This window comes from Megalobrama amblycephala, linkage group LG20, assembly GCF_018812025.1.
Source record: "Megalobrama amblycephala isolate DHTTF-2021 linkage group LG20, ASM1881202v1, whole genome shotgun sequence".
Lineage (NCBI taxonomy): Eukaryota > Metazoa > Chordata > Actinopteri > Cypriniformes > Xenocyprididae > Megalobrama > Megalobrama amblycephala.
In genome coordinates, this window is record NC_063063.1 from 11,262,751 (window position 1) to 11,281,577 (window position 18,827).

Below are 18,827 nucleotides of genomic sequence, written 5' to 3' on the forward strand. Positions count from 1 at the left end.
ATGAAATCAATTCACCAAGATATGTAGAAAATCAGCAAATAACATAAACTTTACATAAACATTAAAATAATAACATTAAAAATGATGGCCAGATTTTAAAGGGGTGTCTTGCAACATGTTATCTCTAAATCATTTTCAGCCTCTAAATCATTTTTATAAAAGTCAAAAAAGATAAATTACTGACATTTACAATGCACATTATCCTTTATTATTAATAGTATGCGGTCCATGCAGCTTTACAGGGGGTATGGCTTATCTAAATGAGATGTAAATGAGCCCTATTGTCACTCCCAGCAGGTGAGAATAGGTGAGAACTGCAGAAACTTTAAAGGGGTTTTTCTCTCATTAGAGCTTTTTTGAGTGCCTACCTTCAAATGGCCACAATTTCTCCAAATATTATCAGATTTCCATGTGTTACACATCGCTGGAAAGCTTGGAGACTGCACTTTCAGAATCTGCGAATAACAGATGCCCCAGAACCGACTTGTGTCGACTACTTTCCGTGACTGGTCACATATTATTTAAATGCCAATATAGTTTTCAAGTCTTTTTAAAAGAATGTTGTGATCGATAGTGTCAAAAGCAGCACTGAGATCCAATAACACTAATAGAGAAATACAGCCACGATCGGATGATAAGAGTAGATCGTTTGTAACTCTAACTCTAACAATAGAAAGTCATAAAACTTTAAAATGCACACACAAACGTCAACTGTCAGCTGTCTGTCACATAGCTGCTAGCCATGTAACGACGCTCGGCTCATTGTTGCCATGTCTGGGATTGGGATTCTTTTACACTTGTGCTGTGGTTACACTACTTTTGGGATGGTTTTGTTGCACAGACCTGGCAACCCTCCACTCCAAAACCCCACCCCTTTCATGCACTCCGAAGTGCGCGGCCCATGAATTGGGACACAGCTATAGATATACATAATAAAGGCTAGATGTCTCGTCCGTGCTGCTGGCCAATGGAGGTCAACGTCCGCACCTGGTGGCCATCTTGTTATAGTCAGCTCGCTCACTCGTAACATTGTGTTTTAATGGTGCATTTTCTTTTTAAATAACCATAACTTGCTCAATTTGTTATAAACGTCAGAGATGTACTTATGACACTGCATACTTATGAATAATTATAACCATGGACTTACATTGAACAGAACAGATAGGTGCAATGAATATACACACACGCACAAGGTATTTATGTTATATCAATATATAGGCTACTAAGACTCAGTGTACAGAATGGCAACATGATATATATATATATATATGTATATATATATATATATATACACTTTTATAATATAAATATTACTATTATAATAAAATACCTTGAATTATTACATGTTTATTTTAACTTCTTCAGGGTTGGGCCATTTACTAGGCTGCACAAAAGTCTGGCATCGTTTGAGACTCCACCGTAAGACATCTAGCCTTTATTATGTATATCTATGGACAGAGACACGAAACCATGCAGTTACGGATTCACGGAGTTTAACAATAGTATTAAGGATACTTTCAAGTGAATTTAGGCATCTAGTCACTGTTTGTTGTTTTATTTTTGTAGTATTTTTGTATTTTTTGTCTTTATTGTTTAGCACCTGGTTGGAAAGGAGAACAAGGTATCCATGTATATTTATACTTGCATAAATGTAGTGTACTTTGTCTTTGTGATTGTTTTATATGTATTTGCTTGATTTATGAGTCATTTTATGTTGTTTGGGATAAATGTTAGTATTCATTTAGTAATTTTTGCTATATGGTCAATTGTTTTGTTTCATTTACATGAATGTGAATTATTTACAAATTCCAATATTGTTTATTCATCTGTTCTAGCTCTTACGGTGTTGTGGCAGTGTTGTGGAATTAATAAGAACAATAAACAAAGAGAGGAAAAGTACAACATCAGTGGAGGAGCTAAATCCTTTATTATTTCAACCGGGCTGCTACAAGTCAGTAGTTTTGTGAATGTAGTTTGAAGATTTGGCTTTGTGTTTAATGTTGTGAGAAAATGGGTAAAGGTTTCAAGAAATTTGTCTTATTTGATTGTTAAAAAACTGTAAAATAGTATGTGGCAAATACTGCACAGTATTCAGCAAGCAACAAACCACAGTCTTGACAGACTTCTACAGAAAGAGAGAGAAGAGAAATAAAGAATAGCCTATACCTAGAATAGTAGTGGAACTGTTTTAGCTGATCTCTCTGCCATAATTCTCTGAGCTCCAGCATTACTGTCTTTAATATCCCACAATTCACAGAAAGAATGAAAAAGCCAGAAGGGATGGAAGAACAGCGGGAGGGAGGGAGGGAGGGAGGGAGGAGGAAAAGGAGAGTATGTAAAACCCAACTCAGAGAAGAGAGAGGTAACAGGAGGAGAGAGAGGAGGAGTGAGAGGAGGAGTGAAAAGACAGGATAGGAGAGGAACGTGAGAAAGGAGAGTGAGAGAAGGATTGCAAGGTGGACATGGGTCTGTGTACTCTGCTGTTGATTTGTCTCTCGCAGACAGAGCTGACCAGAGTGTGGGCTCAGGAGCAGACAGGTAAGACATTATGAAACGCACAAAGAGATATACTGGCTTAAAAACATGTAAGACATGCTCATATTTACTAATATAAACATCATGACCGTGAAACGCAAAAGCATTTGAGCAGTTAATTTTTTTGTGTAATTCCAAACCAACACTCCAAACCATTAAATGACAAGTAAATATGTTATAGATATTGATGGGCGAATATTTTAACTGATCTTTTTTTGTTTATGTATACTTATCCCTGTTGTTCTGTTGTGATTGACTGTTATGTTTGGGGTCCCAGAGATCCCAATGATGCATGTATAAGAATAATAGCTGTAATTTTGAAATTAATCTCTTGTTTGCACATAAAATTTATTTAATAATAGATCTAATACAATTCCAGTAGACTATTTGTTGATTGATTGATTGATTGATAAATCAACCAACCATCGGTTGTATCAAAGTAGGCATGCATTTTAAATACATACATACATACATAGTTATCTTTTATTATCTGTTATCCAGTAAAGTAATGTTGCTTCTGTTTAAAGTTACATTGACTCTAACCAGAGCAAACACACACAGACATTTTTTTTGTTTGTTTTTTATTTATTTAATTATTTAATTTTTTTTTTTACATTTTTGGCTTTTTGCAGTCAGGTTACTGTATTTTCACAGTATGCAAGTGCTGAATATACATTTGATAGGCCTACTATACATTATTCAGAACAATACTATACTTGCAGTGCATACAGTATACAATTTATTCACCTTACTACAATATGTTGTAATTACTATACTTTTTACGTAATTGCAAATTTTGTTTACTTTGTTACAATATTCTTTTTTTTCTGTAACTACATGCTTTGGATGCTGTTCTCCATTTTTTGATGTAGTGTCTAATGAATGATCTGTAAGGTTTATAATATTGACTTGCTGTGTATGATTTGAAATCATTATTTGATTCTGAGCATAGATAAAATGGTTCTGAGCCAAATTGTTTGATTTTGCCAAAAGAGTCAAGAGTTCTCTGAATGTAGTTTGAAGATTTGGTTTTGTGTTTAAGGTTTTGAGAAAGAAATGTGTTTTAGCATACAAAATATGCAGATAGGTGGGGCACCATGATCAGAATTTAGAACCTTGGTGCATGTGTGTTAATGCATACCTGGTCAGATGGTGTGTGTAAGCTGAAGGTCAGTGTTATGCTTTATTGTGTATATCTCAATGTTTTTTCTCTCTAAGAAGCTTTATGAGTCAGTGAAAATAAGCCCCTGCTTAGAATGCTGGGGTTTGTGTCTGATACTGGAGAATACAGACAGAGCATCCCCCTTCTGAGCACACATCAACTTTATATTTAACAGATGTCAATCAGACAACTGGGAAAGAGCAGCACAATGTTTCTGGGTCATGCGACATGGGGTTTTAACAACAGTGCGTCCACTGTTGACCAAGGTTGGAAGTTTTCATTTTTCATTCAGGCATCCACAGAAAAAGATCAAAGTCATGTAAATCATATGCATACATGCTCTGTAAAGAACAGTCCTACATATCAACTTGGCCTGTTTTATACGTTACCCTTATATTCTTTCTCTTTTTTTTGACAGCACACACCCAACGTGTGTGTGTATTTCTGTCCTCCTTAGAGATACTGTATTTTTAGTAGGCCTGGTTCTTCTTCTCTCTGCCAGGCAGCTCTGCTCTACTTTCACTGGCCTCCCTGTCCCTCCCACACTTCACTGTTCACTGGGCCCTACGCATAGGTGTACATGATATACTGAGCGTGAGATCCAACGAAATTTGTAACAGCTTTGAACAGATTTGTGACAGCTAATGAACAGATGAGGATAAAGGCTGTGTTTGAGCATGACCATACAGAAAAAAAGTACACCGTGACCTATCACTACACCTGGCCATCACTATATGCTATACACAGGGCTTAGATCAAGTGCACACTGCTAAAACTTTTCACCTTTTATGTTTGAAGTCAGCAACAAACCTTGCATCATGCTAAGGCTACTCACTCACAGACATTATGACAAACTTCAGACTGGTTTAAAATGTGGTTCTACTAGTTATTGCGGGCACACTGTCCTGTTAATAGAAGAGCAACTGTGAGCTAGTTAATGAAATTCAATCTGTGGCTTAATGGGATTGTTCACCCCAAAATGCTTTGCTGTTAATTCACTCACTCTCAGGCCATCCAAGATGTAGGTGACTTTTTCTTCATTAGAACAGCAAAGAAGATTTTTAGGTAATGGGTGTCATCACTGTGAGATAAAAAAAAAAAAAAAAACTATGCTAACAAAACAAAATTAATACCTGCGGCTCCTAAAGATACACTGAGGTCTTAAGAAGCGAAATGATCGGTCTGTGCATACGTCATCATGCGACAAAAAGCTTGCGCTCCAGACTGTCATGAATGCGCTCAGGACTGTTTGCCAAGGCTGTGAATTAGAGGTAAAAAAAAACTTTTGTAAATAATGTTCAGTTTCTTGCATAGACCGATTGTTTAGATTCTTAAGACCTCAATGTATTGTCAGGTGCTGCGGGTATTAATTTTTTGTCTGCATATGTTTTTTTGAATCTCAAAGTAATGGCACCTATTTACTTCCATTATATAAATCACTAAGGACCATGGTTTCAGCTAAAAATAATCTTTACTGTTCTACTGAAGAAAAAAAAGTCACCTACATCTTGGATGGCCTGAGGGTGAGTAAATTGACAGCAAACTTTCATTTTTGGGTGAACTATCTCTTTAATGTCAGATTTGACTTATGTGTGATGGAAACATGAAGAATAATGCTGTAATTCATATGAAACTTGGCTGTTGCGCAGCTATCATTTACAATAGTAGATCAAATATACAGTGGTGTGAAAAACTGTTTGCCCCCTTCCTGATTTTTTTTTTTTTTTTTTTTTTAATTTTTTTGCATGTTTGTCACACTTTAATGTTTCAGATCCTCAAACAAATGTAAATATTAATCAACGATAACACAAGTAAACACAACATGCAGTTTTTAAATGAAGGTTTTTATTATGAAGGGAAAACAAAATCCAAACCCACATGGCCCTGTGTGAAAAAGTGCTTGTCCCCTAAACCTAATACATTTTTGGGCCACCCTTAGCAGCAACAACTGCAATCAAGCGTTTGCGATAACTTGCAATGAGCTGTGGAGGAATTTTGGCCCACTCATCTTTGCAGAATTGTTGTAATTCAGCCACATTGGAGGGTTTTCGAGCATGAACCGCCTTTTAAGGTCATGCCACCGAATCTCAGTAGGATTGAGGTCAGGACATTGACTAGGCCACTCCAAAGTCTTCATTTTGTTTTTCTTCAGCCATTCAGAGGTGGACTTGCTGGTGTGTTTTGGATCATTGTCCTGCTGCAGAACCCAAGTTCGCTTCAGCTTGAGATCACGAACAGATGGCCGGACATTGTCACTCAGGATTTTCTGGTAGACAGCAGAATTCATGGTTCCATTTATCACAGCAAGTCTTCCATATGGGGGCCATGTGGGTTTGGATTTTGTTTTCCCTTCATAATAAAAACCTTCATTTAAAAACTACATGTTGTGTTTACTTGTGTTATATTTTTGATTAATATTTAAGTTTGTTTGATGATCTGAAACATTAAAGTGTGACAAACATGCAAAAAAAAAAAAATCAGGAAGGGGGCAAACACTTTTTCACACCACTGTATTGGCTCCCATGGTCTTTTCTTGGCCAAGTCTGAAAACAGCCAAACTGTTTCTCTCGAAAATCCTTTTGTGTTAGTGCACATCTGTGGTTTTCAACTGGTTTTCCTTCACCAGTTTTTTTTTACAATTGGATATGAAGTGGTGACCAAGTACAGAGCACAGTATCATACAAAATTGACAAAAACATTAAAAAAAGTGCCAAAATAATAACATTTATGAAAATTGCTATGAATTGCATAAGGCCAGCAATATGCATAATTACACTTTACAAATTTGAAAATTGATGGTTTCATGCTTTTAGCAGCCAATAATTCTTAACCACACTGTGGTTGGCACAAACCACGTCTATTTTCACTTCAAGTGAACCTGTATAATGTAGTCCAGATTGGTATTTCCTTTAACTTGTGTAGTATTGTTTATGGACTTTGATGATAGGGCTTCTGAATTTGAGCCAAATGTTGAATTTGAGAAAGGAATATTTGAAAAGCAAATGCAATAATAATAATAAATGTAAAGTACACAAGATTTCTTTAATTTATTTTCATAAAACACCACTTAAAAACTCCATAATGTACTGTATGTGATGTTCTTAAATCAATGCACCACTATGACACTCATACTTCCTGGTTGTAGTTATTTGTAAAGTAAAAGGAGAGAAGAGGAGAGAGAATGCAACCATGTGTGTGTGTATGTTATCATCCTGGTTCTGAGCAGTTATTAAAGGGGATTTATTATGCAAAACTCACTTTTATAAGGTGTTTGAACACAGATGTATGTCCACAGTGTGGGTAAACAAACAGTATATAATGGAAAAATTCACCCATTTATTTTTTATTAATCCCCATAAATCATAAACAGTCTCTCCAATAGAGTGGTTCCAGATTTTCAATTCTCTTACATAAGAGTAGGGGGAAGCCTAGCCCATGATTGGTGACTATGACAATAGTATCTATGACAATGGTATCATACCGCCCTGAGAGAGTCAAAACAGTCTGCCATTTCTGTTTCCTCACTGTAGCAGCTGGAGATGTACAATGTTTGCGCCAAAAACATTACAAATGTTCTGTTTTTGGATGTACCAATGAACATAAGAGTCTCCATAGATTCCCAGCATCTGAACCACTGAGCGTTACCCTCGGTTTCCTGTTTTATTTTGTAGAAACCATGGAAACACCAAATACCCTTTAATATATTATTGTTTTATTACACAGGTGAGCAACTGTTTGGATGGATACAGTCATTGACAGAAAACAAATTATTTTATATAGCTCAACACAGTAAGTCTTATTGTTTAAATCTTGTTTTCTTGATTTACATCTAGTACCATGTTTTACCATGCCTAATATCGATCGAAGTGTCTCATTGCAGCTGCTGAGTGAACAGAGAGCACTTTAACTACTTTCAACACACAACTATATCTAATATGATAAAAAAGTGCTGATTTTCCCCACATAGGAATGACCAGAAGAAGCGGAAGCACCGACTGCAACATAATAAATGTTACACCGCTCTTGAGATGTGTGTTGCGCTCATCTCTCATTATCAAACGCGCCAGCGGCCTCGGTCCTGCTCTGCTTCATACTACAGTACTGTTAATCTCATTCATAAACATGATTTCTGGACGGGGAAGAGGCAGAGCATGGTGATTGCGAGCATTGTGGAATGTTCACAGTTAAAGTGCTTCTAAATTATCAGTTTAAATAATTTTTACTTTGTTTATTTAGTTTTTCTCTTTCAGGGTTGCTGCACATTTTTTAAAGTCAAATTCAAGGCTTTTTAAGACCTGAAGAAATAAAAAAAATTAATACTAGCCTAGTAGCCTATACATTATGGCTGTTAATCAAATGAAACCATTATCAACAAAATCCATCTTTGCAATACAGAGGTGACACAGAATGAGAAGTGGCATTAATATATTTACATTAATATATTTACACAGCCTTTACAATTTGTCTTGCATAAATGCAATTCAATATTTAAATATGTTAATATTTTTTTTCTAATTTTAACTTTTTAATTAAAATGTACTTTAAATATGAAACTAAACTGCCAGTAGGTGTCAGCAAGTCACTGTCTTAATGAGTGAGTGAGTCATTTATTCAACCGATTTGTTCAAATGACTGATTCATTCAGATTAAGCAAGTGACCATCTTTATTGAATAGGTCATTTAATCAGTTCAAAACACGGATTCAGTCAGTATAACAAAACATTTCTGTCAGTTGCATGGGGGCTCTGTTCTGCTGTTTATAATTTTGAATTTTTTTCCGTTGGTGAAATGAAGAAAAAAAAAACAATATTAACAATACTGTGTCTAAAATGTAACTCACATTGTTCATTTTATTCATTTATAAATTGAATGAACACAGACATCCCAAGTCTCCCGGAAGTTCCGGGAGTCTCCTGCATATTGATAGCGGCTCCCTGATGCCCGCAAATTAGTTAAAATCTCCCGGAATCTAGAGCGAGCGAGCAAGAACGCGCATAGAGACTGTGTTTCAAACCAGCGCGCGCACGGCAGAGAGGGATAGGGAGCGAGAGAGAGACCTTGCGTGTGTGTGCGAAGCGCATGTATGACAGAGAGCATCCCGAATGTCCTTTTTCGGCAAATCAACCAATCAATTATCAGTGAGGTGAGTTGACAAGTTTCATTTCATGTGCATATTATTCAGGCAAGTTGCCAAGGCTACGTGAAAACAACAAACTCCTTAGACCTGTTTAAAGTTGCAATGGAAAATAAATAAAAGCAGTTTACATAAATAGTATAAGCAGCTTATATAAATAGTAAAAGTAATCTACATATTTAAACATAATTAACGAATAATTGCATATGCCTATAGCTTATAGCTCCTTCCTCTTTTTTTTTTTTTTTTTTTTTTTGGGGGGGGGGGGGGGTACCTCCCTGAAATGACTTTTTGCAGGTTGGGATGTCTGTGAACATTGCATTTGTGCTGATTTGGGGAAAACGGCACTCTTGCTCATGTGGGCATATAACTGCACGCATCTACATCACGCTGAGTAAGACGAGTAAAGAAAACGCAGTATATGTTAAAATAATTCACCCATTTAAATATATGAACACAGAAAATCGCTGTTAACAGGTTAATATAACATTTCCCATTCCATGACTAGTAGAATAATCGCAACTTACTCTCTGTAAAATGACGTAATCCGCAGGGTGATGGAAGGTTGGTGGTGTTGCCACCCCACGCACTTACTGTAGCTAGGCAAATCCTGCAGATTGGGCCGTTTTCTTGGAAGCCGAAAAACTCCCATACTGTTGAGCTTACTTTTTTCGGGTGTGGACAGAGCCTTGCTCTCCCGTTCGGAGTCGGACGACTCTCGGAATAGCTGCGCACTGTGTCTTCTTCTTGTTTGACAGGTGTCAGCGTTAAGGTGCAATGCTGCCACCTGAGAGGTCAACCAGGTACTGGCGCTGGAGTATTTACATGTCGTGATATCATAAGCATCCTATTAATTTTAAATATTGTGGTTATCGCCAATACCGCTATATTGTCACACCCTAAATTAACACAATATCAATATTTCATACTTTGAATATCACGATTATCGTCAATACCGGTATATTACGACACCCCTAGTCCCTATCGCTCGCTCTCTCTCCAGATCACTATGTCCTTTTGCCTGACTACTGAATTGTGCTTTGGTGCTTATTCAGCTCGGGCAGAGGACACTGAATCTAGTGTTTTCTGTTGTATGTGAGCTTGCTGCCTCCGAGCGTTCCTCCCGTGATGATAAAGGGGGAAATGGCAGTCGCTCGTGCAGTGGCCAGATTACACTGGTCACAGAAACAAGAGACCCTCGAAACACTTCGAAACTTGTTCATAGATAAATAAATAAATAAATAAATAAATAAATGTGTTTATTTATTTATTTATTTTTTTAAACACATTGCATGCCCTTGACGTCGACTCATTCAGCTATCGGGGGATGTGAAGGTACGCGGTTATATGATGCTACCTCAGATCGGAGAGACACTCGCGGGCTATCTCTCCCCTGGGAGTGTCACAGACACGTCAGGTTCCACCTCCCTCCAATACCCACGCACTCAATCACCAGAGTACTAATCACCGCCACCTGCACATCATCGGCACTGCAATCACCACCTCCTCAAAAACCCCACACTCACACACAGTCACTGTCCGGTCTCGTTTGTACCACAGCTACATGTGTACTTACCTCAAGGACTCCAACTTGCTACTTACCTGTCTCCACCATCTCCAGTGTCTCCTGTGTTCCTCGTGTGCTTCTCCAACTGTGTGTGAGTGTTCCCAGTCTTCAGTCTTCAGCGTGTTCATCCTGATTCCTCCTACAATCAACAAAAGGACAGTATCACTATTCTACCATCTCTTCAACTTCAATAATTGCCATATACTCACCCTTATCTCTGCTGATATCAATAAATATACTTTACTTGCTTTTACATCTGCCTCCGCACCGTCTCTGTTGTAACAGAAGACCGGACCATAACAACAGGATATCAGCATGAGTCAAACGGACCCGTTTCAAGAGCTCGTAGACGCTTTGCGCCGAGCACTCACCCCACAAACACCGTCACCATCACCTGCTGCCGCTTCCGCATCCACTTTTTCCACTCCACCACCTGCCTTTCACGCCAGTCCCATGGCCAAGCCAGCGCCCTACTCAGGATCGGCGGAGGATTGCAGCGGATTCCTCCTGCAATGTGAGTTGGACCTGGAGATGCAACCGCATCTCTACCCCACTGATACCGCAAAAATAGCGTTTATCATCTCTCAACTGCAAGGAAAGGCTCTTCACTGGGCAGATTCTCTCTGGACTCAGAAAGGTTCCGTGGTCAAGTCCTATTCCTCCTTCGTCACCCATTTCCGTGAGGTCTTTGGAAAACCCCTAGCTAATTCATCTATCAGTGAGAAACTCTATAATTTAAAACAAGGATCCAAATCTGTGACTGATTATGCCTTGCAGTTCAGAACGCTAGCAGCTTGCAGTGGATGGAATGAACAAGCCCTCATCACCTCGTTTCGTCAAGGGTTGGAACCCAGAGTGCGGTTGCATCTCGCTGCATACGAGGATTCCATCGGCCTCGAACGCTTCATCCAACTCGCCATCCGCGTAGGTACTCGTATGCAGTCGTGTCTCGAAGAGCACCAGGGCCAGCCACTTCCCAACATCCTCCTCCGTCGGTCCGAACCTGTCAGCTCTCCAGAACCAGCCAGCGAACCCATGCAAGTGGATAATTCACGTCTCTCACCCTCCGAACGTCAAAGAAGGCTGACCCTGAATCTATGTCTATATTGTGGTGCTCCTGGGCATGTAATCTCTGCATGCCCAATCCGTCCTCCTCGACCAATGGTGAGTGCCATCATTCCCTCCATTAGGAAGATGAAACCACTCACTACTGTTGTAAACCTTACTGCTGTTAATGTATCTGTTCCAGTGGTGGCGCTCCTCGATTCAGGGTCAGCAGGAAACTTCATCTCAGGCTCCCTCTGTCGACAACTCAAACTCAAAACCTCGCCCTCTCCAACTATCTATCAAGTCCACTCCATCACGGGCAAACCCCTGAGCCGTAAAAGGATCAGCCGCTGTGTGGGACCCCTTCAGCTCCATGTGAGTATTCTACACGTTGAGGACATCCATCTGCTGGTTCTGGAGGATTCCACCGCTGACGTGGTTCTAGGGCGCCTGTGGCTCGAACAGCACAGCCCTACCATCTCCTGGCGCACGGGCGAGATCCTGAAGTGGGGCGAACAATGCTTCTCCAATTGTTTCTCCGAATCTCCAGTTCTCAAATCTCCACGTTCCAAGAAGATCTCCATCTGCACTACCTCCATTGAAAGCCCCATAGAGAGATGCTCCGTGGACATCCCATCCTGTTACGCCCCCTTCAGTGACGTCTTCTGCCCGCAACGAGCCTCCAAGCTACCTCCACACCGGCCATGGGACTGTGCCATCGATCTGTTACCGGGTGAGCCAGTGCCTAGGGGAAGGATCTACCCCGTCAGTGCCGGAGGAGAAGGCCATGGAGGAATATATCGAAGAGGCCCTTAACCAAGGATACATCCGCCCGTCTACTTCCCCTGCTGCTTCAAGCTTCTTCTTCGTGGCAAAAAAGGACGGAGGCTTGCGGCCCTGCATCGATTATCACTCTCTAAATAAAATTACTGTCAAGTTCCGGTATCCACTTCCCCTCGTCCCAGCGGCCCTGGAACATCTCCGTGGTGCCACTGTGTTCACGAAGCTGGACCTCCGCAGCGCATACAACCTCATCCGGATACGCGAGGGGGACGAGTGGAAGACCGCCTTCGTCACGCCCACCGGCCATTACGAATATCTGGTCATGCCCTATGGTCTAGTCAACGCCCCCTCCCAGGATTTCATTCATGAGGTGCTCCGGGAGTTCCTCCACAAGTTTGTACTGGTGTACATAGACGACATCCTCATCTACTCCCAGAGCCTGGCCGAACATCGGCACCACGTTGCGGAGGTCCTCTAACGCTTACGGCAATTCCATCTATTCCTCAAGGCAGAAAAGTGCTCATTTCACCAGCCCTCAGTCCACTTCCTGGGATACTTCATAGATCGCAGTGGCATCCGGATGGACGAGGGGAAGGTAGAAGCCATCATGTCCTGGCCCATTCCCACAACCATCAAAGAACTCCAACGTTTCCTAGGTTTCGCCAATTTCTACCGCCGTTTTATCAAGAACTATAGCTCCATCGTCAACCACACCAACCTCCTCCGTCATCAGCCCAAGTCTCTGTCCTGGTCCGAAGATGCCACCAACGCCTTCGAAACCCTCAAGAGTGCCTTCACCACTGCTCCCCTCCTCGTCCACCCTGACCCTGACCTGCCATTCGTTGTGGAGGTGGACGCCTCCACCACAGGAGTGGGAGCGGTACTTTCACAGCAGCAGGGGCAACCATCCATGCGCCTTCTTCTCCCGCAAGCTCAACCCGGCGGAGGTCAACTACGACATCGGTGACCGCGAGCTCCTGGCCGTCAAGCTTGCTCTGGAGGAATGGAGGCATTGGTTGGAGGGAGCCAATCACCCTTTTCAAGTGCTAACCGACCACAAGAACTTGGAATACCTCAAAGCTGCCAAGAGACTTAATCCCCGTCAAGCTCGCTGGGCCATGTTTTTCTCCAGATTCGACTTTACTATCTCCTATTGTCCAGGCTCCAAGAATATTAAGGCGGACGCCTTATCCCGTCTCCACACTCCAGATGAGAAGAATGAAACTCCTGAGACCATCCTCCCAAAGTCTATCTTCGTGAGTCCTATCCAGTGGTCAGAAGAAACTTTGCCCTCCTCCAATGCCTTCTCCTACGCTCCGCCGGGTTGTCCCCAATGTCTCCAGTACATCACCCGGACACAACGCACTCCACTTGTTCACGCAGCTCACTCATCACTTGGCACTGGCCACCCGGGGGTCAGTGAGACCCTCTCGCTGCTTAAAGAGAGCTTCTGGTGGCCCAACATGGCCAGGGATGTCAGAAGGTACGTGCAGGGCTGCAGGGAGTGCACCATCTCCATGAGCCCTCGTCATCTACCAGCCGGCAAGTTCAATCCTCTGCCCGTTCCTGAGCGACCATGGTCACACCTGGGAGTGGATTTCATTACGGATCTCCCAGCATCAGACGGTCACACCTGTGTCCTCATAGTAGTAGACCGCTTCTCCAAGGCCTGCCGTCTAATCCCCCTGAAAGGTCTACCTACTGCCCTAACCACAGCAGAACTCATGTTTAACCACATCTTTCAATATTATGGAATCCCCGAAGACATCGGGCCCCAATTTATTTCCCGTGTCTGGAAGGCCTTCTTGTCCCTCCTGGGTGTGACCGTCAGTCTGTCATCCGGATACCATCCTCAGACGAACAGGCAGACGGAACGGAAGATCCAGGAGATCGGCCGCTTCCTGCGTACCTTCTGTCATGGCCACCAGGACTCCTGGAACCAGTATCTGGGTTGGGCCGAGTACGCACAAAACTCCCTCCGACAGCCTTCCACTGGACTAACACCCTTTCAGTGCGTACTCGGTTACCAACCCCCACTGTTCCCCTGGGACGGGGAACCCTCCAACGTTCCTTCAGTCGACTAATGGTTCCGGGAGAGCGAGAGGGTATGGGACTCAGCTCACCACCAACTGCAGAGAGCCCTGCGCAGACGCAGGATGACAGCAGACCTTCGGCGCTCCAACGCTCCATCCTACCAACTGGGGCAGAAGGTCTGGCTGTCAACCAAGGACATCCGGCTGCGTCTGCCCTGCAAGAAGCTGAGTCCTCGCTTCATTGGCCCATTCACCATCACCAGACAGATCAACCCCGTCACGTATCGTTTGCAACTCCCACCTCAGTACAAGATTCATCCAACCTTTCATGTCTCGCTTCTAAAACCTCACCACCCTTCTGTTTCTCCCTCCACAGAACCTGACGTGGCAGCCGCCGAGCCCCCCCTTCCACTCATCCTGGACGACGGAGCGGCATATGAGGTTCGCGAGATACTGGACTCCCAGCGCCGTGGTGGTCTTCTGGAATATCTAGTCGACTGGGAAGGCTACGGCCCCGAGGAACGCTCATGGGTCCCTAGAAACGATATCCTCGATCCCAATCTTCTTCAAGCATTCCACGTCAGCCACCCGGACAGACCTGCCCCACGCCCAAGAGGTCGACCACCATGACGTCGGGGTCCTCGGCCCTCAGGAGCGGGCCGTGGGAGGGGGGTACTGTCACAGACACGTCAGGTTCCACCTCCCTCCAATACCCACGCACTCAATCACCAGAGTACTAATCACCGCCACCTGCACATCATCGGCACCTCCTCAAAAACCCCACACTCACACACAGTCACTGTCCGGTCTCGTTTGTACTACAGCTACATGTGTACTTACCTCAAGGTCTCCAACTTGCTACTTACCTGTCTCCACCGTCTCCAGTGTCTCCTGTGTTCCTCGTGTGCTTCTCCAACTGTGTGTGAGTGTTCCCAGTCTTCAGTCTCCAGCGTGTTCATCCTGATTCCTCCTACAATCAACAAAAGGACAGTATCACTATTCTACCATCTCTTCAACTTCAGTAATTGCCATATACTCACCCTTATCTCTGCTGATATCAATAAATATACTTGCTTTTACATCTGCCTCCGTGCCGTCTCTGTTGTAACAGGGAGCACATCATCAGGCATTTCAGCAGTGTTGTCAGGCTAGTACTGCACTGCACACAATGGCTGTGTTACATGTGTACCTTATGAATATACACATATATCTTGTAGGGTCTGCACAGTCTCAAAGAGGAACTTTGGTTTGTAAATCGGGTTTCTAGGAGACAGGCCTGCATTCCAAACGGTCATAAAAAGGAAAATACACGCACACACCCACACACACACACACACACACACACACACACACACACACACACACACACACACACACAAAGACCTATGTAAAGACTGTATGCACAAATATTGTACCTGCAAATATGAATGTATCTGCCATTGTAGTGCTTGTTGCATGTATGTGTTACTAGTGTAGAATCGTAGAATTGACTGTAGTAGGTTAGTTTTCATGTTAAACAATAGTAGTAGAGTATAAAGTGTATCTTCTTTATATGATGGGCGACACCTGTCGAGTTTGAAAAGCTGTGAGCTCTCCGTAAAGCTGTGAGTCCGAGCTATTCACTCATGTACGTTGCATTTCTGTCAAATGCAGATCCTTTTCTTTATCTTCCGGTCATATTACTTCCAGTTAAGCCTTCGTTTGAAACTTCGCCAAAAACCACCTCCTGAAGAAGGACCAACCACCACACTGAGCGCTCTGAAACTCTACGCACCACAACGAACCTATATGCAAGTATAAACTGTTAAGATTTTAAATACTGGATTTCCTTGCTGGCTCTTGAAGGTTAACTGTGTAATTGGCCATTCTTTGATCATCTCTCTTTTTCTGCCTTTACTTTCATTTTCTATGTATTTGTATCTACTTGTGTGCATTTATCCGTATAACCTTTGTATTACCCAACCTTTGTATTACCCGTTTTCGTATATTAAACACATCATATCCAGGCTTTTGTTCTCTTGCTCATTCAACAACAACTGAGTCACTTTAACGTTCCGATTCTAATACCCTTGCTTTACGTTTGGATGCTATCATAGGAATTTATCCTCGTGGCCAGAGGATAACATTTCCGTTGTAATAGTCTGTGGAGAACTTACCGGTTTGGTGGACGAACTGATAGTTTCTCTATATGATTATTAAACCATAACTAATCATATATGTGATTGATTATAATTCGTTGTAATTAATTCACCATATATGGTTAATTCCCCCTTGGGTTGGTATGTGCATAATAATTATTCATAAAACTTTATGAGTTATTATATTCATATTCCACCCATAAATTGATTAATAACTGTACGAATCGCTACAATCTTATGAAAGATTAAGCACAGCCTTTGATCCAGACCATTTTTGTCTGATTGGTATTTAGCTGTATTAAATGCTGAAGAATTAAATGTTAATACTGATCTAATTGAGAAGTTAGATGCTTGTATTAATATATTTCTGGCTGTTTTTTGGCTACATTTAATTCTGAGGAATTAAATAGTGAAATAGCCATCTAAAAAGATGGGACTTTGAGAGTGCCGCCTCCAAAACTCCTCCTGTGTGAAGCATGTGAAGAGCTACTCAAGGTGGTGAATCGTGCAGTGGCCAGATTACAGCTAGACTGCCCTTCTTGAGGATCTCCATAATGTTAACTCATTTATGGGGAAAACCTCATTCTTTGTGTGCCTTTGTGCCCTCAACGTCAGCTTATTCGACTATCGTGGATGCAAGGGTGTCTGATTATACGATGATGCCCCAGTTCGAAGAGATGCTTTCAAGCCATCTCTTCTCTCAAGCTTATCGTCACTTAAAGAAACAGCACTCCCCACCAAGCCATGCATAATAACATCCACGCTGGTTGGGAAGGCGTTTTGGTCAGTGTGTCAGACTGGTGCTACTCTGCAAACTATGGCAGTGTTGCACGTGTACTTGGCTGACCTGTTGAAAGAAAGGCTCAAAAGCAGAGTGTGGCGAGTCGTGCTCCCACTTCTAAAGACTGGGGACCATCTTGTCGCACTCAGCAGCATCATAATAAACCTAAAACAAAGGTGAGGGTGTTTTGTGGGGTCTGTGGGTCAGGTCTGTGGGATGTGCCCCTTTGGGACAGGGCATGTAAAATACATCAATTAGCTCCTACCCGACACCCACACAAAACCACTGTAAAATCCCCACCACCTCTGGCGCAGTGGTTTCCAGTGAAATGTTCCAGTTCTGTCACTTCCTGTTCTTGCCCAGGACACAGAACATTTAACATCCCCCAAACACGAAGTATTAAAATGGGTACCCCTTTAAAGAGACTTTGGCAGCATGAAAGCTATTGCCGGGTATCTCTCCTTGGGTCCTATCAGAATGCTCAAGTTCATGATGCTAACTATCAAGACGATTGTGTTGCGAATTCAACATCACAACTGATTCGTCACGATTGATATTAAAAGGGCATATTTCATAGAAATATTGCCAAACACAGGAAATTCCTGAGGTTCGCTTTTGGGGGCAAAGCTTACCAATATCGGGTTCTTCCATTCGACCTAGCCTTGTCACCCTGCACTGACTCAGTCTCAAGAGCTTGCGCTTTTACATCGAGATGGATGACGTGTTTAGTTTGGCCTTAATTATTGGCTTATTCTGCTCAATAAACTTGAATATCACTCAATAAGTGCCATAATTAATGAGGATTTAGCTTTCACTTTAGAATAGGGGGTCAAATTGCCTTTATTAGTACTGTATTAGTGTCAGTTTAGCCTTAATTATTGGCTTATTCTGCTCAAACTTGAATATTACTCAATAAGTGCCATAATAAATACCTTTCACTTTGGGGGTCAAATTGTCTTTATTATACTATTTTAGCAATTTATAACTGAAACCCATCAGTAATTAAGCATAACTACTAGCTTATTGTTCAGTTAACTTAATAGAATGACACAGAAATATAATTACATCACTACACAAAAATAATATATGGCTTATTAAATAGATAATGTAGATAGTAGATAATGATGAAAAGGCATTTACTTTACATTCAGTTAATCATTAATTACTAGGTTATTTTTATTTGTAGCATAAATGTGTATCTTTCAAATGCTTAATAGTTTGTAAATAATAGCTAATATGCCTTACTATATGTTAAGTTAATCATTAATTACTATTGTGTCCATGCTTAACTAATGAATAATTGTGAACAAGTAAATCATTAATTACTAGTCTATTTATGCTTAACTAATGCATAATTCTGACCCTTACAATGTAAAGTTAATCATTAGTTACTAGTGCGTTTATTCTTAACTAATGCTTAATTGTGAACAAGTTCATGTCAGGTTTTGCTGGGTGGAAGGAGCGAGGACTCAAATGCAGGAAAGGGTTTTTATTAAATAATCAAAAATAAAACAAAAACACAACAAAAACTACCCCGTGGGGGGAAAACAGACTGGAGAAAAACAGGACTCGGCTTGACACGAGGGAAACATACGATGACGAACCAGCACAGGACTGCAAACACAAGGAGAATAAATAGGAGAGCAA

The 18,827-nt window shown here is 41.7% G+C and overlaps 1 protein-coding gene across 2 annotated transcripts in view; it reads left to right on the forward strand.

The window, feature by feature from the left end:
* The first annotated feature begins 2,386 nt into the window (after nucleotides 1–2,386).
* plxdc1 (plexin domain containing 1) overlaps nucleotides 2,387–18,827 on the forward strand; it is a 448,642-nt gene continuing 432,201 nt past the window's right edge. For both annotated transcript variants that reach the window (XM_048171697.1, XM_048171698.1), the window contains exon 1: nucleotides 2,387–2,538. In XM_048171697.1, the coding sequence (XP_048027654.1) occupies nucleotides 2,463–2,538 (76 nt within the window). In that variant the 5' untranslated portion in view covers nucleotides 2,387–2,462. The remainder of the gene's footprint in view (nucleotides 2,539–18,827) is intronic.